This window comes from Clarias gariepinus, chromosome 28, assembly GCF_024256425.1.
Source record: "Clarias gariepinus isolate MV-2021 ecotype Netherlands chromosome 28, CGAR_prim_01v2, whole genome shotgun sequence".
NCBI lineage: Eukaryota > Metazoa > Chordata > Actinopteri > Siluriformes > Clariidae > Clarias > Clarias gariepinus.
This window is the reverse complement of record NC_071127.1, coordinates 3,252,703-3,278,850: the sequence shown is the minus strand read 5'-3', so window position 1 is coordinate 3,278,850 and position 26,148 is coordinate 3,252,703. Positions and strand designations below refer to the sequence as shown.

General features: G+C 39.4%; 1 protein-coding gene across 1 annotated transcript in view; it reads right to left on the bottom strand.

The window, feature by feature from the left end:
• Positions 1 to 25,521, bottom strand: part of LOC128515859 (protein shisa-6-like) — a 65,041-nt gene extending 39,520 nt beyond the window's left edge. Inside the window, exons 1-5 of the mRNA XM_053490090.1 lie at positions 25,505 to 25,521; positions 24,548 to 25,313; positions 14,256 to 14,410; positions 11,791 to 11,883; positions 10,191 to 10,250 (exon numbers count right to left, since the gene is read on the bottom strand). Of these exons, the coding sequence (XP_053346065.1) occupies positions 10,191 to 10,250; positions 11,791 to 11,883; positions 14,256 to 14,410; positions 24,548 to 25,098 (859 nt within the window). The 5' untranslated portion in view covers positions 25,099 to 25,313; positions 25,505 to 25,521. The remainder of the gene's footprint in view (positions 1 to 10,190; positions 10,251 to 11,790; positions 11,884 to 14,255; positions 14,411 to 24,547; positions 25,314 to 25,504) is intronic.
• Between the last annotated feature and the right edge of the window lie 627 nt (positions 25,522 to 26,148).

Below are 26,148 nucleotides of genomic sequence, written 5' to 3'. Positions count from 1 at the left end.
TCATACACACCTCAGTGGAGATCACTGCCTTCTTATTCGCTGAACTCCATGACCAGTTTCATCTTCACACCTCCACTGAGAGAAGTTCTTCTGTACTTGACGTCTAAAAGGCTCTGAATCCGATGCTTCAAGCCATCCTTATCAAAGTTCCATTCCGGCAAAGTGGACACCGCGGGCAATGTAGCAGAGCTCGGCATTCCTGAAGTACGCAGAGCAATTTGCAATCAGATGCCTCGATGAAAGCAATTCAACTTGCCGCATGAAAGAACCTCTGCTTCTGACTTCCAGCTGTTGTTTGGCCCAGCGTTCGGACTTACAGTATATTTAGGTAGAGAATTATCAGGTAGCATGGCTAACACAAATCCCCCATGCTAACTGGATTTTGCTTATGGTTTTTTTCACCCCTTGAGATATTGCTTTCGATTCTGCTCCAGGCAACTCACTGATTTTTCACAGCTGCAATCCAGTCAGACTCGAGTGAACCGTGTAATCCTTCAGGTACAACATAATCCATAGCACTAGGAAACTTTGAAAGGGAAAAATCCCTCATTTTATTTTTATTTTAAGTTAGAACTTTTATTTTCCATCAAAACGTGGCCAAAATATGTGCACCCCTGACAATTACTTCCATATCTCCTTGTTGAACAAGGTATAATGCATTCCACTCCTCTTCTGGGAAGGCTTTCCATTAAAGTAGGAGTGCCCACACCCTTTTCCCATTGCGAGCTACTTTTAAAAGGATGAGTTCCAAATCATCTACCAATAAGTAAATTAAGAAAGAAATAAAAATCTATTCCTGAGCCTTTTTTATTTTTTATACTTGTACTGGTGTAACTACTTGTTTACCTATGTACTAATCACCAGACACATCTGATATGAAACCATCATGTTTTAGAGATGATTCCGATACCCAGGTGCCGCATTTTACCACCATAAAAAATACATAAATTTTTAAAAAATAAAAAATCTACTTGTCACGTGTCAGTGTGGCAATAGATGAATTGTTGCACAAAATAATTGCAATAAGTAACTAATTCATTCTTTTTTTTACCTTCAATCTCTATCCATTACTGTCTACATCCTTTAAACACAATACAATTCAAAACATTTATATCCCTACCTCATTCTGATGACTTGAGATAAATGGAATCATCCAGGGTTACATAGTCTAGACAGCCTGTTGCTGGTTTCTAATCTCAAGCAGACCTCCAAACGATCATCAATCATGGTGGAACGCTATTTGGATTTCATGTTGAAAAAGGCTGGCTTGCATAAATAAGTGATACAAAACAATGCAAGGCTTCAATGAAGCCCATTTTTAACATTTGTCCATGTTGGAAGGACTTTTTATGTTTAATGATGGTATGAATCACCGGAAAGACGCTTTGGTGGCTGTCTTTGCTTTTGAATTTGGCTGTGTGACAAGTTTTTAGTTCCTCACCTTTCGCTCCGATTTCTTGTTTGGCAGGAAAGTCATTGTCGTAGTTTCTAAATTCTAGTTTGCCAGATCAAGCAAACGCTTTTCAACTAGGACAGGCCAAAAAAAAGGTGTTTCCCCATTTCACACAGAAGTGGTACGGTTAAGTCTACGGTTTCTCACCTGGTCACAGTCAGTGCTCTGTGCTGTCGTGGAAGCTGGCTTGGTGGAACTCAAAGGAGCATCATCATGCTGGATAAAGGTTTGGGCCCCTGGGGAAACTGTAATGCTACGACCTAAAGGGACATTTTATACAAGTGTGTGCTTACAACTTTGTGGCAACAGAACAGTGAAAAATATGGGTATGATGGTAAGAGGTGCACAAACTTTTGCCCACACAGTGTAAGCTTGGTGCAATGTTGGATCAAATCTCCACCCTAAACAATCAGCAGCTAGAGTTATTAGCATCCGGACGTCACTGCTGTTGCTCTAAACCTATGACCAGTATTATATTCAAGGCATTTTTTTTGTGGATATGACATTACAGAATTAATAAAGTCACTTTGAGGTTAATTACTTAAAGTGCTCTTGTTTTGTGTGTGAAGACAATATACTGAAGGTCTGTGTTTGGCACTGTGTCTCTGACTTTATCTTCTTAGAAAAAAAAACACTCTTGATCCTTCGTTCAGAAAACACTTTTGAATAAAACATGAATTTTATTAATAAGCATATGGACCATAATGTTTGGAGGATGAGTAAGGCATTCTGTTTTTTTTTAGGTAATGTTTTAGTGCATTAATAATTAAGCTCCTGACCTCAGTGACATTGAAAGAAGTATGTTGTATTCATGAGCACAGCTCTCCTCTTCATTATTCTGAGTTATTCAGAGAGGAGGAAGCGATACACAGCACTCGTTAGGCTGAGACGGGTGCAGGATCATGAGTAGATATCTCCCTCTGCTAGTGTGTGGATTAGCATAGCAGGGAACATGCGCTGTGCCTGAACCCTAATAACCTTATGTGACTGAATTGAGGTTGGTGCTCAGGGCTCTAGCAGCGGTAGGGGCACGATGAAAGAAAAACGTGAAAAACGGTGACGCGGGATGATGATGTAAGGATGATGAAAGCTCTCCGGCACAATGAGTACATGTAGTTCACTCTCTTAAAAGTTAAGGTTATTGATTAAAATAAGCCCAGTCTGTTTAAAGCTAAGAGAGGAACTGACTTGTTTCATTCAGACACCTAGCATTAAGAAATGGTTTCTAGTGAAACTAGTTTAGACCCGCTTTCCCATTATACCGTATAATGATAAGGTAAAATTACAATAAGGCACGAGGATTAATAGTCCTGTATGTGTATTCTTACAGAATAGAGCCAAGATTCAAGTCTTGTGTGTGGATTAATGGACTTTGTTGTTATTGTGAAGAGGCTGCATTCAGCATGCGGCCTCTAAAGCCCTGGCCAACGTTTTTAAGTGCACAGTGTGAATCGAAAACCTCATTTCACTTTCATAGGATATCAAACCCTCTCTGGTGTTATTACAGCATGATTGTCTTCTCCACTCAGGAAGCCAACATTTCATACTGGAGTAGGATCAGTGGTCTGTCCTCATTCTTCATCCCCTGGCATGATCTACAATCTACACTTATCATACACACACACACACACACACACACATATTGTTAAAGACAAAGCGGGCAGAAAACAAATCCTGTGCCACTAGTTCACCCTAGTTTCTGTAAAGAAGCTGGATATTAATCGCTGTCTATAAGTTCACAAGCGATGTATATACATATATTATTTTCCTGTTCCATATGTTTTAGCTCCCTGACAAGTGAAGCAAATATTAAAAGGTTGGGGGGGAAATGAGGCTTTAACATTTAGTGGTGACAGTATTTACCATGGACTATGTATGCAGTGTAACATGTAGGTTGAAAGGAGACACAGTGGTGTGGTAGTTAGCATGGTGGTCTCACACTTCCAAGGTTGAGGGTTCGAGTGCTGCCTTGGGTCCCTGTTTTTGGAGTTTGCAGTTCTCTTGCCATGCATGCTGGGTTTTATCCCACAGTCTAATGACATGCACATAAATAGACGAATTGGCATTTCTAAATTGCCCATACTGCGTGTTTGTGTGCCGTGTGATGGACTGGCACCCTGTCCAGTGTGTACCCTCCCTAATGCCCAGAGTCCTCTGTGATTAGCTCCAAGCCTCCCATGACCCTGCACAGGATTAGAGGTAGAAAAAGAAAAAGTCCCAGAAAGATGGGATATATTTTGTGATCAATTTTTAACTTATTTACATCTTCTTAAAAGTTGTATTTATTATTAAGGTTTTGTAAATTATAAATGTAAAGCTTTTTCATTCAAAAAACAAGTGAACCTAAAAATATATTCTGTATGTGAAAAGTAATAAGAAGAGTAAACTCTAATAAATACACATTTAAGGAGAAAGCCATCTGAAAGTCCTCTGCTCTAGTTAACATGCTGCCTACCTGCAGACACCAGCGTGTACCTCCACGCTGTCCGATAAATCACTGTCTGCTAAGTCACTGAAGAGATCAGTGTGTGATTGATGTAATCAGGTTAGAAGCTGATTTGAATTACAGCTACGTTATGAAGACAGAAAAAAAATCAGGTAACCGAATGATAAACAGTCTCCTAATACCACAATGTTAAAACACAGTGAGATATTAAACTTCAAGCACGTTTGAACCTCCAAAAGAGAAGCTGAAGCCGAGAGGTGTGTAGTTCACAACTAGGATCTGCAGAAACTATGACACTAATTTTGAATTTGATTCCTGTTGCAATAGGAAGGCAGTGGAGTTCCTTGGTAAGGAGGACACAGGACAAAGAACTTCAGGAGATTATTAACCAGATGGTGCAGCATCCTGAATGCTCTGAGGGAAGATACGGTACATGGTGCAGTAGGGATGCATTGATACCATGCACATTTATTCATGCCTCAATACCAACTTTAGACTAGAAGCCTGACGTGAAATGTCATGCTAATCAACAGAACTGCAGCTATCACGTATAAAAAGAAAACATCTAAGACTCAGTATGAGGAGTTCTTCATGACATGACAGATAAAATAAAAACAATAAAGCACTTTACCTGCAGTTGAAAAGCAGCACTTTTCCAAAATAAAACAAAAAGCCAGTCTTCTCTACAAAAGCACTATTTATTTAAAACTAACTGATGTATCTAGCTAATGCAGTTACAAGTGGATGAACAGCTGTGCTTTTCATAATCACTGCTTAAACCAGGGAAAAATTAAATCAGAGCAAAATCAATTCTTCTGTTACAGCTCTGACTAATTTATAGTCAAAGGCTCATTCCACTATTAGTGGCATGAGTAGACAAATCCAAAGTCTGTGGTCAGGAAGACTGTTATTTATGATGTTGTGTAGATGACATGTACCATATCTGGTGGCTGGTGTGATGTGATTGGAAATGTTGAGTCTGTCACCCAGAAACACAGCAAGATTCTGTGCATATTCGACTTAACATTGAAGTGAGAAGTTCATTCAAGTTCATCATTATTAGCCTTCAAGTATTTAACCTAAAAGGTGGGGGAATGTGTGAGAATGTAAATGGAGATTCAGTGAATGTATATTTTCGAACTGTACATGCAGTGTTACAGATTAAAGAAAAAGATATGCCTTTACGTTTCCTAATCCAAAGCAAATATTTGTATATGCATTCTGAATCATGTGAAGGCAATATGTGCTCCTCATAGACCTGCATAAAAACAACAGGACTAACCCTCCATGACATCAAGAGCGGTTTTGATGCTCAACTGTGGGAGCTCATCTGTGGGAGCTGACTCCACCTAAACTGTGCTTAAACCATACATGGGCAAATGGGTGGAACGTGACTTCTTATCTAACTAGTTTTACCTTAGCTAAAATTCTATGGTGACTAAAGTTATTTTATATACTAACATTAATTTTCACTTGATTGAACTCCATCATATGTTACACATTGCACCATGTCAACTCCTACATTTCTTTTGGTAAGTTCAACTATAACAATTCCAGTTAGCTTGTTAACTTATTAGCTAAAAAACTATCAATTTAACCCAATTAAATGTTGCCCATAATTTATTTCTTTATATATTTGTAGCAGGTTGTTCACTTTTAGTTCTGTTGTAAAGTTGGGCATTGAGGTCTATAGGGGTTGACTTTTTCATTTTTGAGAACTGGAGGTTGCTCCTTTGTCCTGCTATGTTTTCAGTTGCTGCTGTGAGTGACCATGTTGATTTGACGTCACTGGTTTGAACTTATGGTTCAGAAGCTTATCCTGAATAGAAGCAGCATTTTCTTTGTTTTTGACATTCTCGTTTTTTTGTTTGTAAATTCTAATGCAGCAGGGTGCTGAAGAAGGAACTTCTGATTGACAGCTCCAGCAGTGGGAAGATGGTAATTAATAGGTTGATGAGCTTTGCTTCATCATGGTTCAGATTTAAATTATGTTTTTTTTTTCTCATCCAGAAAGAAAATCAGAAAATCAAAAAAGCGATCAGGTTTCTCTGGAGAGAGTTGGGCTGATGGACAGCCAGGTTTAGGGATTCGTTTCTTTTTGCACTTATCCCAAATGTTGTAACCTTTAGTGCAGAGAGACACAAGGACACAAGCACTAAAGTATTTCCCCTTAGGTGGTAGCAGATGTGTGTGTGTGTGTGTGTGTGTGTGTGTGTGTGTGTGTGTGTGTGTGTGTGTGTGTGTGTTTATGAAAATCTGATAGAAGACGGGCATTAGGTTGCCCTGCTCCCAGCGGTGTTGTTCTGCCCTTTTTAAAGCGAAGCATATCTGCATTTCAAATCTCGATCGCTCGATCCTATCTTTGACTTTCATCCACAAAGCAAACACGAACTAACACATTCAAATGTTCCACAACACAGCATACAAGGTTACAAAACCAAATGACATACTGAACAGTTGCCAACTAAAACTAATAATAAAACTAGCAAAAACTGATTAGAATTAGCATGCATTAATTTTATTTTTTTTTACCATTAGTATTAACATAACCTGATTCTGGGTGGGTGTCACAGTGGCTTAGTGGTTAGCACGGTCACCTTGCACCTCCGGAGTCCGGGTTTAACCTCATAACTTAAAACCTTTTGGCTGCTACTAAATAATATGCAAAACACCACAATAAAAATGTTTTATTTGATTTTAATTAAATTAAATCTGCATTTTAGCTTAAAACAAATTATTTAAATTCTAAACTTTTTAGTTATTAGAATTATACATGACTTTACTAGCAACGGATTAGCATGTTAGTGTGAGCATTTGGTTCAGGCTATTTAATCCTGACTACACACTTGTTATATTTAGAATAAAAGATACTTCAGGTTGTTTTTCACTCTTTTCCTAGTATTACGTTAAAAAGTAAGTTCATAAATCAATGTCGTTTCATGAACTTGGCTTTTATCACCTCTTATCACACTGTTCACCCACGTTCAGCTCCCTTTATCCCATGGCAGCTGGACAAAAGAAAAAAAAAAAGCAGAGAACCTTGATCACTGTCAGTCATGTCATTTTTCAATGGATGATAAAGATCGACCCGGGCTGTTAGCGGGTGGCCCCTCCACAGCAACACTGTCAAATAAATCTGCACTGGGTTTGACAGCTGTTGCCCCTGGTGATGGATCGCCATGACAATCACAAAACAGACACATGGGATGGAACAAAGGGAGGTGACTGACACACCAGTGTTCAATGGCTTCAAAATCATCAACTGCATGAAAAATTCTATCACCATGCCACTGCGGAAAAGTCAAAACCCACACACCTTAACCAGTAAGTAGGCCAAACAAATGTCTTATACCATTACATACTCAGTCAGGGCATTCTGGGTATTTTATGTAGGTTGCAGTGCATTTTGTTTGGGGAAAGTATCAATAACAATATAGATTATGGTTTAGATAAAGTTTTTCATTCTGTTCAATATTCACTGTTTAGACTTTTAGCTAATTAAATATACTTCATTTCATTTCATTTCATTAATTAAAAATCTAATAGAATATTTTGTAGGGCAAAAACACCCTACTGTTCATTAAAATTCATCAGAATCCTGACCTTTTCCATCTGACACATCAGGCCTCCCTTGTTATATACTGTTTCAGAAATGAACAGTAAAGTGAAATAGTTTTTCACTTCTAATAACATAATTGTGGAGGAGCATCTTGCATTTCATTTATCCATTTCCTACTGATTCATATTTCTCACTGTTGTGTGCTTTACCTCAGGCTGTGGTATGAATATAAAATAAAAAGTAATAAAAAGTGTTAATGCAAAGTAATCTCATAAGGTACCTTATTACTTTTAATTTAAAGTAATACATAAGCTTTAATGTGAAAGTAACTCTCTCTCTCTCTCTCTCTCTCTCTCTTTTGTCTCCCACATTTGATTGTTTCGTGTTTTTTAATCACCCCTGACTGACAGGTTCTAACAGATTAAATGAAAGCAGATTAGTGTGTTTCAGATAGGAATACAGGTCTGAGTTGATAGAGTGTGATGAACAACCATAAGCATTGCAGTGATAGGATTTGTAAAACTTTCTTTAAGATCAAGAGGGACTGATCAGAATTCTTCTGAATATGAGAGGAACTGGCCAGAATTTCTTGTACAGCAGGTGGGATTTGGTGAGAATTACTTCAGGAGTTTGTGGGATTAGTGAGAATTACCTAAAGAAATGTTTGTTTGTTTTTATTGCTGGAATAGGGTAGAATTTATTCTGGCGTGAATAGGATTAATAGAATTTTAAAGGAATTGCTTCAGTAGTAGGTGTGATTAATGGAAATTACTTCAGAAGTGGGTGGGATTTGTGGGTTGAGTAAGAAGTATTCTAGGAGTATGTGATATTGGTGGGATTAGTGAGAATTACTTCAAGAGCCAGGGGAGTTTTGGGGATTGGAATTTTTTCAAGTGTCAGTGGGATTTTTGAGATTGGTGAGAATTATTTTAAAACTTGGTGGGATTATCAGTATTGGAAATCATTACTTCAGAAGTCAATACGATTGCACATAGTTCCATTGAAAGTGGTAAGGGTTGGTCAAAGGTGCCTGCGTATTGCATAATTTATAACAGTTGCATAATGAATCTTATGAAGAAGGCTGCTTTGTTGCAAACGTTTTTTCAAATGTTCAACTCAGTTGAAAAATAGTGTTTGTTGAATTAGTCTATGGTGACAATATTTTCACTTGCTATAATATTTTTTTGCAATATTCCCCTGACCACATCTATTTAAATATACCTACCTAATCAATATTTCAGGAGCAGTTTGTTCTGTAATAGTGTAGAGGAAAAGTGTGCAAAAATGAATCACTACAAAAAAGTCCTGGAGAAATGTCCAAACTAGCACTTACAATATCAAACCACCGTGTGTTAAGAATGAGATTGCTGAAGATGCTTTCACAAGGGTAAACTATATCTAGATGATTGCAAATAAATATTTAAGATATTAGAAGGAAAGCAAATAATTTTGAAAGCTATTAATATTCAATGTGGGTGATGCAAGGCAGGTCAAATCAACACACAATCTAAGTACACCATCCCTTTTCCATACTACGCAATTTGAAACCCCAAAGGTAAAATCAGCATCTGAAAGTGTCAAGCTGTTTGTTAAAAGCCAGTTTAAATCCAAGATGTGGCAAGGTAATATCTCCTGCAGTACAGGAATAAACACACACACACACACACACACACATGCACATCAAGCTTAATCCTCTGCCCAGGAGAAACAGGTGTAAACTGCAGCATCTCTTCACTTAACGACTGAGATGAAGATGCACAGAGATGCTGGAGTAGGTGAAACTGGTGTACTCTTGGGTGTTTAAGAGCCTCAGCAAGTTTAGACAAGAAGTGAAGAAGGAGGCAATCAGAGAGCTTTACACACGAGGATCACTTACTCAGTACATGCCTACATACGGCACTTATTAAACCTGAGGAAGTGCAAATCTAAGCAGTTCTGAATTATATGTTCACACATGCACAAACATGCACATATGCACACCCACACATTTTAGTGGGTATTTAAGTGTGTGCTTCAGTAGGTAATTCAGTGGATAATACAGTGCATACTGTAGTTCAGTGGATAATTTAGTGTGTAGTTCAGTGGGTAGTTCAGTGTTTATTTCAGAAGGTAGTTTAATGTGTAGTTCATTAAGTAATTCAGTGTGCAGTTTATTGTATAATTCAGTGTGTAGTTCAATGGGTGGTTCAATGTTTAGATCAGAAATTAGTTCAGTGGGTAGTTCAGTGGGTAATTTAGTGTGTAGTTCACTGGGTAGTTCAGTGTGTAGTTCTGTGTTTAGTTCAGTGTGTAGTTTAGTGGGAAGCTCAGGGAATTATATTTCTGTATGTAGTTCAGTGTTTAGTTCAGTGGATAATTCAGTGGGTAGTCCAGTGTGTAGAGCTGCATGTGCTGTACTCTGAGGTTGTGATTCAATACACATCAATACAATCATATGTATTTGGACAGTTACACAGTGTTGGTATTTTTGTACATCACCAAAATGGATTTAAAGCTAAGCAGCAAAGATCTAAGTGAAGTGTACATTTTCAGCCTAAATTGAAGGGCTTTAACAATGGTATCACACTAGTTTAGTAATTTCAGCAATTTTTGTTCATTATTCCTCCATTTTCACACACTCTGACCACTGACATCTCATGTGGATGATTTCAGTAATAATTCAACTTTGAAGGAAAGGGTTTTGAGTGTGTATTAAGTGTGTTATGTGTGTGTGTTGAGCTTGTATTATGTACCGTATGACAGAGGGATGTCAAGGTCTCCTTGCCACCCCAGATCATCCACTGAGTGTTGAGCTGAAGAAACACAACACACACAAACAGTAAACTGCATTAAAAACACAGAACTGGCGAATAAGGACAGCTTTCTATAGAAAAAGTTTTGTGTTTCCTTAAAGATGTACTAACTAATTAGTATTAGATGATGTTTGCATTAATAATTATGCAATCTGAGACATTTCTATTCAAAAGGTCTAATGGGTCCTAATGGATTTATGGTGTCACTAAAATCATATTCAGATTAAAAGAACAGCAAAAACTATATCACTTTATAGTTCATTACTGAAACCAGCAGCAAACCTTCAGCTCTCCTGAGCAGATAAGCACGAGCTCAATCAACGCTTTTATTTTCTTTTAGTTGGTATTTCAGTGTCAGTTCAAATTTTCGAATGGATTTTAATTGGCATTTTTAATAAATAAAGTTAACATAGACAAAGAACAGACATGTCTAATTTTAGTTAAGTGGAACAAAGATTTTACATTAATGAGCTCAAAACATTTCCTATTTACCGTGACAGAAAGTAAGGATGCTGCATAAGTGCATGCACTGAATCAGATATTGATTGGCTATTATAGAGGAGAGAGGAAAAAGACTGCATGTTTTGGTTATTTATTTTAAGAAATAATTCATAAAAATGTACTTATAATAATATACTAATATGCGGTGCACTCACACAAAATGACTGTAAAATGAATGCATTGTTTTTTCCTGATATAGCTACAAAAGATTTAACTCCAACCTTCAACCTAGTCCTAACCAATTAGAGCTTTAAACACTAGCTAGGGCAGAAACCCAGAGTGAGTGTTGAGCAGTTAGCGTCATGGGTTCTACATCATGGCTGTTCAGAAAATAACAGCTCAGTTCTTCTCTTTATGTTTCCTTCTGTAGGGTTGCATGCGGATGATAATGTGCTGCTGGGGAGAAAGGATTGTTCGTTTATTGACTTCTGCCTCTGTAGGAGCTCACAATGAGAACAATGAGAGTGAGAGAAAGAGAGAAAGAGAGGAGAGAAAGCTCCTCTGCGTCCCTCTTTAACACTGACAAACTGTTTCGCTCTGTTAATTAGCTCTAGGAGACATCATTATTGCACTGTCAACATGCCACTCTCTGCTCATTACGCACACACACACACACACACACACACACACACACACACACACAAAACACATACTTATAGAAAGAAGAAGACAGTGTAAGAGGCCCTATAGAGCCATTTTCGTTCAATCTCTTGCTTTTCTCTCTCTCCCTCTATCTCACTCTCATTTTCTGTTTTTTTTTTTTTTGTGTGTGTGTGTATGTGTGTGTGTGTGAGTGTTACCCCCCTACAACTGAACAATAAGAAAGAAAGAAAGCTTTTATTATCACACCACATAAGGAACCAGTTCTGAACATTAGAAAGTAAAAAATCCTCTCAGTTGCCGTGATCCATGTCTCACGTCTGAGTTAGAAATCCTCACACTGAATTATAGACAGCTTCGGAAGTGTTGGATTAAAGTGTGTTTGTTATCAAATGATTTGCAGAGGGAAAGGAAAAGATAGAGAAACACAGAAAGGCACCTTTCAGTTGTCCTCGGCCGAGCGTGACGAACCCAGAGGAGATGAAGTTGTGCATGTCCTGAGCACTGCGGAAATTCTCCTTCCCATGATGCCCTGTGGGGCAAAAAATAATAATAAAAAAAATTAGATGACATATAGAAGATAAATAGTGTATAAGATGAAAATACACATGGGTTAATGAAAAGGGAAAAGGAAGGAAGGAAGAAGAGAAGAATAATCTAGACGTAAAATTTCTGGTAGAGTTATAGGAAAGAGCTATGCGTTTAAAATGTAAATCAAAATCATGTAATAAATAAACACGAAGGAGAAATAGGAAGTAGAAAGTATAAGGAAGAAAGAAGGAAAACAAGGAGGGAAACAAAGAAGGATAATATTACTGGAAATGTCGTGGTAGAGCTATAGGAAAGAGCTAAATATTTAAAATATATAACAAAAAGTTGGTTAAATATACATAGAATAGGAAGTAGAATGATTTATGCATGATGGAAGGAAGCGGTTACAGAGCTAAAAGAGATGTATAAAAAAGAAAAACTAAAATAAATAGACACAGAAGAGAACAGGAAAGAAAAACCGAAAGAAACAAACAAACCCACCGCTGAGCCCTAAAGAGCCCTTTAATAAATAATAAAAAATAAAAAAACATTTTTATTTATTTGTACTGCTTTTCAGTACACTGTCACACGGTTAGTCCACATTTTAAGGGTGCTTAATTTTGGTAAAGGTTCTGTTTCTGCAGCATTGCATCTGAGCTCTTTCACTCAGTTTGGCAGGGTGACGTAAAGTTCCACAACAGAGCCTGTGACCGAAAACTAACAGCACGTCTGAACCCTTTCCTGCAGGGGGGCCAAGTCAGTAAGGCCTAAAACCCGACCGTGATCTCTGCATTCCCACCTGACTGAAGAACCAGACTGCAGAGGAGAACACACCACGGTTCTGTGGATAACCTTTCAATTCTGCAATGGAGAACATCTTGCGAATGAATCTGAGGGATCCAGATGTTTACTCCAACAGTGAAGATTATTCACTTTCACTCCAACGTTTCTCACCTTTATATTGCTAACAGTCATTGAAAGGTCAGTGTGTGAGTGTGTGTGTGTGTGTGTGTATGTGTGTGTGTGTGTGTGTGTGTGTGTGCACGTCATCCAGCCAGCGGCTAAAATGTGGAATGAGACAGGGCCCAAAAACGGACACGCACATAAAGTATTCATGCTCTGTGGTATAAGGGAAAGCTGTGGATTTCACACACACACACACACACACACACACACACACACACACACACACACACACACACACTGTGAATCTACTCAGACAGTAATGGAGCTCTCAGGGGGACACTCTTGACATTAAGGTCAATGAGAGACATCCAGCCAAGTGGCCATTTTATGAGTGTGTGTGTTGGGGGGAATCAAAAAGTCTAGAGTGTGCTGTTAAGACAAGAGCATACACTATACTGTCAAGACCCGACCACACACTACACTCTCAAGACCCAAACACACATAATACTCTCATGACCTGACTACACACTACACCCTTAAGAAACAAGCATACACTACTCTCTCACAGCTCGACCACATGGTCTACACTCCAAACATGACCGTGTGTGTGTGTGTGTGTGTCAGCGTTTCCGCGTATGTGTGTGTGTGTTTGTGTAAAGCAGAACTGAAGCACAGGACAGCAGTAACTGGGACATTGCAGGGGAACACCTACTGTAACAATCCTCTGCTTTTCCTTAAGACAAAATCACCTTAGACACAAACACACACAAACAGACACACCTTCCTGGGATAGCTGGCTCCAGGCCCCCATGATAAAACCTAGCTTAAGTATGATAAACAGATGGATTAGTCATGAACTGTCCTATGATGTCTTCAGTTTGTGTCTTTGTCTTCTGAGCAGCCAGAGGCATTATTCAGATTCTACAAGGATGTTACTGACTACCGTTGGACCATAACTCATAGAATCACAAATATATACAGTATATATGTATATGACATTAATATTAATCAACAAAAAGCATGATGCATCATTCATCTAAATAATCATAGTCATCATTAACATCATTTAACATAACATCATTTTTCTCTAAGAAAAATAAAACACTTTTGACATGGGCTGTTATAGGAAATTAACCAGTTCAGCTTCCTTATAACATGTTGTTGGTGGTCTTTCGGCTGCTCCCAGAAAGGGGTCGCCACAGCAAAATACCCAGTCTGCACTTTAACTTGGCACAGGTTTTACACCGGATGCCCTTGCTGACGCAACCCTCCCATTTTATCCGGGCTTGACACCGGCACTGCATCCAGTGGCTGGGGGGTTTGGGCACTGGCTGGGAATCGAACCCGGGCCTTCCGCATGGGGGACGAAACACCTACCACTGAGCCACCAGCGCCCAGCTTTCTTATAACATCACGTTCTGTAAATCATAATCCACAGTTAACGCACACACACACAATTGTCCATACCATGGTTGTTCTTGTTGTGTACAGGTGTGTAGTGGTTCTTGTTGCTGCGTACAGGCGTGCTGTCTTTCGGTGAGCCATCGATAGTAGCCATGTTCTCCTGCTCATAATGAGAGGCCGGGGTAGGGCCCTGCTGCCTGAGGATGTCCGCTAGAGCCCTGAAAGGAGAGCAGAGAGAAATAAACATGCTGTTCATATTTACGCTGGTAAAACATATACTCAAGGGTTTAGCCAACTTACAAAGCTACTCTCTCTCCCTCTCTCTCTCTCTTTCTCTCTCTCTTTTACACACACTCTCTAGGCAATTAGAGTAACTCAGGTTGCAGGCTACATGCCCCCAGATACGACTTTCACAAACACACTCCATTCATCCGCACTATTAAATTAACACACTCCAACACACATCCTGTAAACGGATTTAAACTTGGTTAAGACAATATCGCATCTGCACATCACAGTACAGTAACAGAGGCTCAGGGAGACGTAGGCACTCACACACACACACACACACACACACACATGCACACACACACATGCAACCATTCTTGCTCATGAAACACTTTTGGTGGCTTAGAAAAGACAAAAATGGAGGTGAAACTGGGTGACCTCATTTAAACACTTTTTTTCAGATCAACTCTGTGCTCGCCCTTCTGGAACAGAGTTTAGCAGTGAAGCTCACCAAGTAAAGAAACATCAACAGAACAACTCATCTACTTGACTCGCAGCAGCAAGACTCTTATTCTTTATTGATTCACTCGTAATAATACAGCACTACAGCAGCTAACACAGAGACTTGAGTTCTGAGCGCTTAGCTTATTGAGGGTTCAGTAAAAACGACCTTCAAGTTACATAAACAAACTTATTGTGGATGCAGAAATCAATGAGCCTCCAAACTGGGCTTCAGTCCAAACTTCTGAACTGAGAGGATTTTGTGTGCTTCCTAGTTGGGGAGGGTGATCATGAAAAATATCAGCTTCATATTTATACTTACAATACCGTGCAAAAGTCCTGAGCCGTCCCTCAATCCTTGATGTTAAATTCAAATGATAAAATGAAATAAAATGAAACAAATATTTTACTGTCACAGGCTGTAAAGTCATAAAGATTAAATGTAAAAATTATGCAACAACCTCAGCAGCAATCTCATTTCCCCTCTCCTTCTTCTGATCCAACCACTTAGCATTCAGCATAGCCAGTATAATAATCACCAGGCCGATAAACATCTATCATCATCTGCACCTGTTTCTCACTGGTTCATGCCTTAAGTTAGATGTTTTTATATGCTCGAAAAATTCTTAGGTGACTGTCTGCTCAGGTACATGGATTGGACTGAAAAGGAGAGATAACTAAGTCATTTAGGAAGCCAGGGGAACTATTCCTCAGTACTATATTGAAAACATACGAGACTATATTGGCTCTTTGTAAGCAAAATATAAAGAAATTGGGGGAGGGGGTGAAGACTTTTGCACAGAACTATCATATTGTATTTCTTGCAACATGGTGATACATGGGACGATACCATAATGAAGTGTTATTTTACAAGTCAGTGCAAGAGTCAGCACATGCTTATCGTTTTTTAGCTTTATGTTCAAGTAGAACTTTTACCTTTGAAGAGTTCTCAGTGCAGAGACTACCAAAAAAGCCTTTCAAGACAAGATAACAGTGTTTTCAAAGGTAATACAGCACAAACTTTCTGCATGCCTTTGCAAAGTTTCTGCTGTACTATTTTGCAGCCCATAGCTCCTAATCTATCCTGCTGAGGCTAAAATGTCACATGAGAGAGCACGACACATGCATTGCCCAACGAGGAGGCCATTTTGGCTGTGCAAGAGGAGCCTGAAATTGTGTCTTAAGTGTGTCAAAGTCAGTGAGAGCGAGACTTTGGGACAATGTATAAATAGTTTCCCCCTTCCAGGAGGAGGCCTTTTTTAACCGAAGTTCTGCTCCCATGTAAGCGACCTGGTTTTCTGTGGCCCAGTTGGCCGTAAGAGTGTGAGATAAAGTAAAAATGAGAGATTAAGAAATAGAGGGAGAGGAAGAGAGAAGAGGGAGAAAACTCCACTTTTCCACCTTTAGCTTCACACAGAGACAAGCTCTGTGGGACTCAGATAATCACTGTAATTCTTTTCCTGCTGGGTTGCATAAATGAAAAAGTAAATGTTTAAAAATATATATATCTTTCTGCTTAAAAACTGCCCTCAATGATGAAACCCTTAAGGTCACATTCAAAGTTATCGCGTGCATCACTTCAGGACACCTACAGTTACGCAACCCTGCTCTTAGAAACTTGCACAAGAGGTCAGTTAGAAGAGCGCTGGTTATAGAAATGGCCCAAATACTGTTCGCCAGGGGTTATTTTATTTAATTTCTTTTATTGATGTTATTCTCAAAGGCTGAGGATAATTATCAAGGGCACCAGGAGGTGGTGGAAAATTCACGAGATAGTCCTTAATAAAAAACCTAAAAATGCATGGCCTGCCATAATTTTTTACCCAACCCCTAACCCACACAATACTGTACAACACAAACCAATTCGTGTTACATGCTTATCTGGGCTAAAACTTGTCTCTGCTCCTTGTTTTTTGGGAGCAGCCTGAAAAGTCCCAACAGTCCTCATATTAGGACGTCACATCCCAACTATATTGTGTGTTTCTCCATGTAGAATCCTCATTAAAATTACTCTTTAGCCGGGTGTGTTATTGTACGAATACCTGCTTGATTAAGGTCATTTATCAGGTGCTTATAAACGGAAACAGAGAAGAGAAATTCCAAACTCCATAGCATTAGAGTTTGGGTCTCAACAGGTTAACTCCACCCATGTAAGCGGAGCAGTATCAGCTCCAACTTATTGTTCAGCAGTTAAGGAGATTTGGTATCAACAATGAGCTAATAAGATGGAGCATCAAACTTTATATTGCTCCCACATCTCAGTTACTGCACAATGCAATTAGACAATGACTTCCAGCTTCCAGCCAGAACAAATATTAAAACTATGCATCAATCTCCCAGAAATACCATCATCAAGAATTAACAAACAACAAAAAAATCTTAGACAAACAGCAAAATTGACCATAAAAAACATTTAACACCATTTGAAAACAAGTGCAATACCAGTAACCATCAACCTTAATCCAAACATTTTGCATACAACATAAAGTCACCAATAAAAGTTGAAAAGAAAAATGACCATCAACTACCATATACCAATATTTATCACCAAACAGCAGAAGACCAAAATTCTCCACAAAACACCAGGAAACACCAACATTCATCACCGAACACCAGAAAGCATCAACATTCATCTCTAAACACTACGAAACTCCAACTTTTATCATGAACCATTAGGTTTACACCTACTGTAACATGACAAGAAGACAACATTCACCACCAAACATTAAGACACACCAGAATTTATAACATAATGAAACACCAGCATTTACCATAAACTGGAAAAACCAAAAATATTAGTATAAATATTAATGTAAAAAAGAACATACTAAATCAAATACTGTACATAAAGCAACATTTGTAATATCATTTTATAAACCAAAAGAATGGAAAAAAGATAGGGCTGTAAGTTTCCCAAATGGTCCAGTTAATAAATCCATGAATCCCATTTGAGGTCGCGGCTACTACTTACATTTACATTTGAGCATTTGGCAGATGCCCATATACAGAGTGACTTATCTCATTTTTACATCCACAACATGGTGGTGCTTGGCTTTAAACCTAATAAGTAGTCCAATAAATTAGCAACTGAGCTACCCCTGCCCTACTTTTCCCACTGCTCAAGTAACCCATGCTCCAAGACTGCTGAATGATACATTCATTTCACCTTGTTAACTTTGCATGATTATGAAAGTTTATGACAAAGCCATGGATTTGTTTGTCTCTTCTCCTGAGTGGCAAATAATACACTTTCCAATGTGCCTTTCTTATGACTAAACACTAACAGTGAATAATTGCTTAAAATCCCTGCGTCAGACTTTGTCTTTCCATCTCCACTCTCAGCATGAGTCATGCATGATGCCAAGGTTTGAGTAATATAACCAAATAAAGGTTGGAAAATGTCTCAGAAATAAAAAAAAATAATAGAGTAAACCCTTGATCGAGGAAATACGTTGACGTTAGTTGAACTAGCAAGTTCAACAATAATCACTGCTATGTACAAAAGTTACTTTTGCAAAATGCCTTTAAATCACTTTAGCTTGGTAAATTTGTTTGCTAAACTAAAACTGTCTAAACAATAGCTTTTAGACTCGCTGTTGTGCTTTCCTTCAGGGAGCGTTTCCTTTCCCTGCTATCAGGTAAAGTGAATGTAGAATACATTTAACATTCACTTACAGCCTATAATTGGACCTTGAGGTCCACTATTTGTACATCGGGGAACAAACAAGGACCTGTGGAGCTTATTTTCTTCCTGACAGTATTCTAAATGAAGACACATGAGACATTATTACAATCTTTTCTGCTGAGTGTGTGCATTTGCTCTCATCAGCTATTGTAATGCAGATAAGAGGTGTGTGTGTGTGTGTGTGTGTGTGTGTGTATAGAATGAAGTCAGAATGAACATACAGTAATTATGCTAAAGAAAAATCATTAAACCCAAAACTCACAATATGAAATGAAGGAAAAAATTGTCCCCAGTGAATCCTGTTCAATAAATAAATTGCACAAATGGAACAAAGTTCCCGTGTTTGAGAGATGTAGGCGATCGATAGAGAAAAGTGAGAGCAACCCCTGCTGATGTGACACACTATAATGCAGTCAGTCATCTCACACCAGTCGCCCACTTCATTACAAAAGACGGTAAACACAAAACTGGCATTTGGCAAATGCCAGCCAATAATGAGGGGTGAGCGGGAGTCGAGTGAGCCTGTATTTGCATGCTGTTTGTTTATGAATCTGAAGGAGAGATGAAAGCACAGGTTTTAGGTGAACTTTAAAACTGGCCTAAGAAAACAGAACAGTAATTGGAAATATGATTAAAATAAATAAATAAATGTATAAATATCACACTTATTTGAGATCGTTTATATATATATATATATATATATATATATATATATATATATATATATATATATATATATATAACACACACTCTCTCTACCTTTCTAATCTCTCTCCTTATCTCAAATATACAACCCCTAATCAAACAACTCAAACATTCAACCACTACTCATTAACCCAAATATACATCCTCCACTAATCCAACTTAAACATACACAGACACTGATCCAACTCAAACATACACCCACTACTCATTCAACTGAAAAAACTCCTATAGTCATCCACTACTCATCCAACTCGAACATACACCCCCTACTGATCCACCTTTAACATACATTTCCTACTCATTCAACTCAAATAAACATCCCCTACTCATCCAACTCAAACATACTGTGATCCAAGTCAAACATACACCCATTACTCAGCCAACTCAAATATACACCCACTAATCATTAACTCGAATGTACATCTCCCACACATCCATAATCATACACCCATTAGTGATCCAACTTAAACATACACCCACTACGGATCCATCTCAAACATACACCCACTATTAAACCAACTCAAACATACACCCACTACGGATCCATCTCAAACATACACCCACTACTGATCCAACTCAAACAGACACCCACTACGGATCCAACTCAAACATACACCCACTACTGATCCAACTCAAACAGACACCCACTACTGATCCAACTCAAACATACACCCACTACGGATCCAACTAAAACATACTGTAACTGTGATCCAAGTCAAACATACACCCATTACTCAGCCAACTCAAATATACACCCACTAATCATTAACTCGAATGTACATCTCCCACACATCCATAATCATACACCCATTAGTGATCCAACTTAAACATACACCCACTACTGATCCAACTCAAACATACACCAATACTGATCCACCCAAAAGATACATTCCCTACACATTCAACTCAAATGAGCATCCCAATCATCCAACTCAAACATACACCCATTAGGGAACCAACTCAAACATACAGTACACCCACTACACATTAACTCAAAGATACATCCTATTCTTATCCAACTCAAACATACACCCATTACCCATCCAACTCAAAAAATTCCTGTCATCCAAACATGCATCCATTCACAATGTAATATTTTTGTGTTTATCCTGGTAGCAGCAACAGGTGCGGGATAATAAAATAGAATATATTTTATAAAACAACTTATTTCCAGATGTAAAGAATTGCTATTTGATTAGCTCTTTTTCCTTATTTTTCTTCCTTTTTTTGTACTTTTCTTTGGCCTTTCTGGGAGGTGGATGAAAAAGAAGAGGCTCTATTAATATTTAAACAAAGACCCACAGTCGTCTGGCTAAGGAGACAGGGTGCAGGTCATCACAGTGGCATGAGGACAATCTCACAGGACACAAAGTCACCAGTGTTTCATCATCACAAGACACAATATAAATTTTACTAACACAAAACCATGGACAAGAAACGAAAAGAAAGGAAAGATGGAGAAGGTAATGAAAGGAAAGACAAAGTGAAAAAAGAAAGGAAAATATAGGAAAGGAAAGAAAGGGAAATGAAAGGGTGAAGGGAATTGGAAATGAAAAAGAAATAAAATGAATTGTCTAATAAAATTAAGGAATAAAGAGAAAGGAAATCCATTGAAAAGAAATGATTTTAAAGTAAGGAGAAGTAAAAACAAACGATGCAGCAAAGAAAAGTACAAGAAGGCCAGTGAGAACCAACATATGAATCAAATAAAAGCAAATGGAATGCAGGTGAAAGAAAAGAAAGCGAAATATACTGTATGATCAGTTATGTAAAGACTTTGGATAAAATGGGCATATGACAGAGTGTAAAGAAAGAAAAGAGAAAACATGGAAGAACAGAGGAAAGAGGAGAATAAGAGGAATGGTGGAAGGAGAAAGGTGAGCCCTGTGGAGTGCACTGATTGATTTTACTAATGCACATGTTTCTGAGAGGCGATTGTATCTCGGCCTAAACACACCTATATCTCATTCCCATTACGTATGCACAGAGCCTCCCTGAGGAGAGAGCATCTTCCACAGCCGTGTCTTACAAATGAGATCATCTCAGCACTCACACACATATATATATATATATATATATATATATATATATATATATATATATATTACACACACATATACACACACACACAGCAACAGCTTCGGCACTTGGCCAGAAACAAGCAGCACATTAACATCAGGATGTAAACCGCTAAACCCCTATTTACTTGCGGCGAGCTCCCACGGTTGCTGTAATTGGTTAGCATTACTCTCATAAACAGGAGGAAGTCCCACCTTCTCAGGATATGTATGCTTTCTTCAAGCTCACTAATCTCAGGGTCAGACCCTGTGAGTGTGCCACTCGGGAAGACAGAAATACCAGGTACCATAGCCAGTCAGAAGCATCTGTTAGCTAATGCACACAGGATATGGCACTCAGCACGTCTTCGCTTTCACCCTCTGTAACCACTAGGTGTTGTATGACTGGAGAATCAGATACCGGCCTAGACCTGGGGGGAGTAAAATGGGAAGGGATTTGGAACAAACTCCACCAGCATTTGGAGTGGAAACACAATCTGTTTGGACCGATCTCCACTCCTCCTAGAGCTCAGTAGACTACATTTTATTCCCTGATGATTGTTTGTCTCATGGATTTGGATGGAGAGAGGGAGAGAGAGAGTAAGAGATAAAGAGAGAGAGAGCCCCATAACTTCTAATAAAGATTTAAAGCAACATGGCTGAGTGATCCACTTCACTCAACATCACCAGTGTTTATACGATTCCACATCACACATCATTCTCAGTCTGTTCATTGTGGACAGTTCCTCAGTAAAACCTGCATCTTAGTGTAATGAGAGCTCTTAACCTCATACAGATATCTCACCTGGGAGGAGAAACACGAGTCAAACAGCAAGGGATGAGGAGGAAAAGAAAAAAAGGGAAAAAAGGAAATGAATGGAAAAGAAAAAGGGAAGGAAAGGGAAAGGAAACACCCAAGATGGAAAATGAAAAAAAAAGAAAAGAGAGATGGGAGGAGAAAAATTAAAAGAAGAAAAGAAAATGGAAAGAATTTGATGTAAGGAGTAAAATAAAAAGAATAGGAAAGGGAAGAAGGGGGAAGAAAAAATATAGGAAAGGGAAAGAAAAATAAGAAAAAGAAGCAGGAAGGAAAGAAAAGGAAATATCTTAGGGGGAAAATGGGGGGAAAAGGAAAGGAAATTTTGAAAGAAGAAAAGAAAATGAAGGAAAAAAAAGGTTAATAATGGAAAATATAGGAAAGGAGAAAAAAGGAAAGGTTTTTATTGAAGGATATAATGATATAGGAAATGAAAGGTGGAAGGAAAGGAAAAATTGAAGAGTAAAGAAAAGGAAAGTAGAAAAAAGAAGGGAAATGAGAGATGGATGTAAAAAAAGGAAAGGCAGGAGTTAACGTACTGTTGAACAATCACGGTCGGAAATCTGATTTCTCGCACAGACATGACGTTCAGGTAATTTTCAGGCCAAGTAACAAGATGAAATAAAAGTGAACTCTTATCTCCACTTGTGAGAGGCACTGTTCTGAGGAACGCCTTCGTTTCCATCAGGAAGGTTTATAATGAGGTGGAAATTAGGTGGCATTAGATATAATCCTAACAGCTGTGTAAGTGTTAAAGGTAAAGAGATGGTCGGTGTGTAACACACATCCCCGATGTCCTGCATGATTCTCAAAAACCCACAGTGAGGAACGGATGAGAGCCGTGGGAATTTAAAGTCCTGCTCGTTCACTGAGCGGGATTAGAGATTTAATCTAATGCTTTCCAGACAGATCCTTTGCTGTAACCCGTGTTAGCATTAACACACCTTTTCTGGAAATAAACTGAGGCGTGCACAGTTTACATGTCTACATTATGGTACGTTTTAACGGTTTCCACTGCGGAAAGTCAGGACATGGCGGTTCTGGGTGTAAATGAACTAGCTGAAAAAGTCTGCTTCTTAATATGGCTGCCACTAAACTAAAAACCCAAGATTGATTCTAGGACAGGAATTTAGGACAGAATTCGGGTTTGTTGGATTCGTGATCCATAAAAAGCAAGATTTTTTTTTCTCTCCGAAAGTGAAAAGTGTTACACACCATGGCTGGGAGACAGAATCATCTCATCTAACCTAGTTAGTCTAAATGAGGGTAGAGCCTCACTTCATGCTTTTTTTAATTCTTTCATCTGGTCCTGATTCTGACCTGGCTGACACATACACACACCGTACAGCGTGGTGTATGTCCGAGCTTCATGGGTTCAGAGTGATGATATCGGGTGAGGAAAAGGTAAAAGAGGACGTGACATAATTATAGGTTAATGGTATTACTCCAGTGCTCGGTGATGTAATCGAAAATGAGGAGACACTCAAGCAAGATTGGAATTCTAATAAATTTCTAATAATACAGCCAGTAATATAAACTAATTAGATTTTGTTATTAAAAAAATAATGAAATCCAATTAAACAAGAACAAAAGGAAAAAATTTAAATTGTGTGAATTCCTGTCTTTCTCTGTGTGTGTGTGTGTGTGTGTGTGTGTGTCTTGCTTTTTCAGTCTCTCTCATTGTCTCTCATCATCTCTTTCTCTCTGTCTCACCCTCTGTTTTTCCCTCTCATTGTCTCTCATGTATTCCTCATCTCTTTCTTTCACTCGCTCGCTCTCTCTCAGTTTCTCTCTCATTGTCTCTTTATATCTCTCTTTGCTTTTTTTTAAATCTTTTTTTCTGTCTCATTTTCTCTTTTAATCTCTGTCTCATTCTCATGGTCTCACTGTCTCTGGATTTCTCATCATCTCTTTCTCCCTCTGTGCTTGCCCTCTGTTTCTCTCCCATCACTCATTATTTCTCTTTGAAGCTTTCTGTCTGTGTATTTCTCATCATTTCTTTCTATCTGTCTCTGTTTCTCTCTTTCCATCTCTCTCCCTGTTTCTCTTTCGCTCTGCACCATTTGTTGTAAATTTAATTATATATATTATTTTTTTTTTATTACCCAAAACATTATTTTTAGTTAATTAAAATATGAGCCCGTGCAGTCTGGTCTCATTAAACTGATTAGAAGTGATGTTTGTTTCTCAGAGATGAGAAAGTCCTGAAGCTTTACAGTGACTTCCCCCTGCTCCATCTCCCTGTCTCCCTGTCTCTCTGTCTCTGTCCTGAACTTCCAACACTTGGTGCATGTGGAGTGTAACACGAGTTTGTAAAGTCTCTCTCTCTCTCTCTCTCTCTCTCTCTGTATGTCTCTCTCACCTGTGCACGTTCATCTCCTGCGGCGGGCGCGTGGCCTTGTCGTACGCCACCTTGGCGGCGATGCCGAGCAGCAGCACGAGCGCGACGGCGCCGCAGGTGATGTAGACGGTGGTGTTGGTGCGGTCGAGATCCGGGTCGTAGGCGTCGGCGGTGGGCGCGGGAGACGGCGGCTGCGTCTTCACCCAGTCGGGCGTGTTGTAGTTGGTGCACGCGCGCTGCTCGACCCTCTTGGCGCGCACCGGGCAGCAGAAGCGCAGGAAGCAGCTGCCGCAGCAGTACCGGTGGTCCGTGTTGTTGCACGCGAACTCCTTGTCGTACTGTCCGCTCACGTCGTAATAGCCCAGGCACGTGTCGTGGTCGCCGCCGACGGGCGGAGAGGGCGCGCGGACCCGGGGGGCGGGAGCGCGCGCGGTCGGCGCGGTCGCGGTCGCGGTGCCGTTGACGATCTCCCTGGGTTTGGCGGTGCGCCGCGGCGCGTGCTTCCCTTGCTTCCGGCTCGCGCACAGCGGGTCCAGGTAGATGAGGAGCAGCAGGAGGTGCAGGATGCCCATGACGTCCGGCTCGCGGTCACTCAGCCCGTTACACACTGCTGCTGCTGCTGCGCGCGCCGCGTTTCTGAGACCGGTCCGCGCGCGCCGAGCCCCGGTGCGCTCCTCATGCTCCGGACACCAAATCACCGGAGGACCGCACGCACACACGCACGCACACACACACGCTCGCGCGCGCTCATCGCGCAAGTTTCTTTAGGATTCAGCGCGCTGCTCGCCTGCGGGACGAAAACACAGTAATGGTGCGTGATGATGCACGCGCTTCAGTCAGGTGGTGAGGTTACGCTGTCACATCTCTTTAACTTTAATCTGACATCAGAGTTCAGCACGCGCTCAGTGCACGCGGGCTATTACACAGATGCAAAGTTTCCGCCGAGTGATGAGATGAAAGAGGAGAGAGGATACTTACTGAGGGAAGAGTCTGAGCTGCTCCATCACTACATCTCCTCTGACTCACTGGGGCTCATCTCCTCTGACACTCCTCTCTCTCTCACACACACACACAGACACACACACACACACACACACACACTCTATACCTCACTCTCTCTCTCACACATTGTCTCTCTCACACACTCTCTCTCACACACTCTCTCTCACACACTCTCTCTCAAGACTCAAAGATGCTTTATTGGAATGACAAATATTTACATTCGTATTTCCAAAGTAAATAAGTCACAAGAAAAGAACAGGAGTAGATAAAAAATAGTAATATAATAGTATAGAGTTACATAATAATAAAGAGTAATAATAAATAAATGTATAAAAGAGTACAGACATTTAGTTAAAGTCAACAATAAAGTGACACTCAATGTCACACACACATTTCTTCTCTTTCTTAAATATATTTATAGTATATATTCAAGAATCATGATTCAAAGGTGCTTTATTGGCCTGACAAACATATACATTCTGATTACCAAAGCTTAAAAATAAATCTTTAAAAAAATAACTATCCCAGGAAATTTAGGGCATAAGGCGGGGTACACCCTGGACAGGGTGCCAATCCATCGCAAGGCAGCAGATAACCATGAAATTCCAAAAGATTTACAT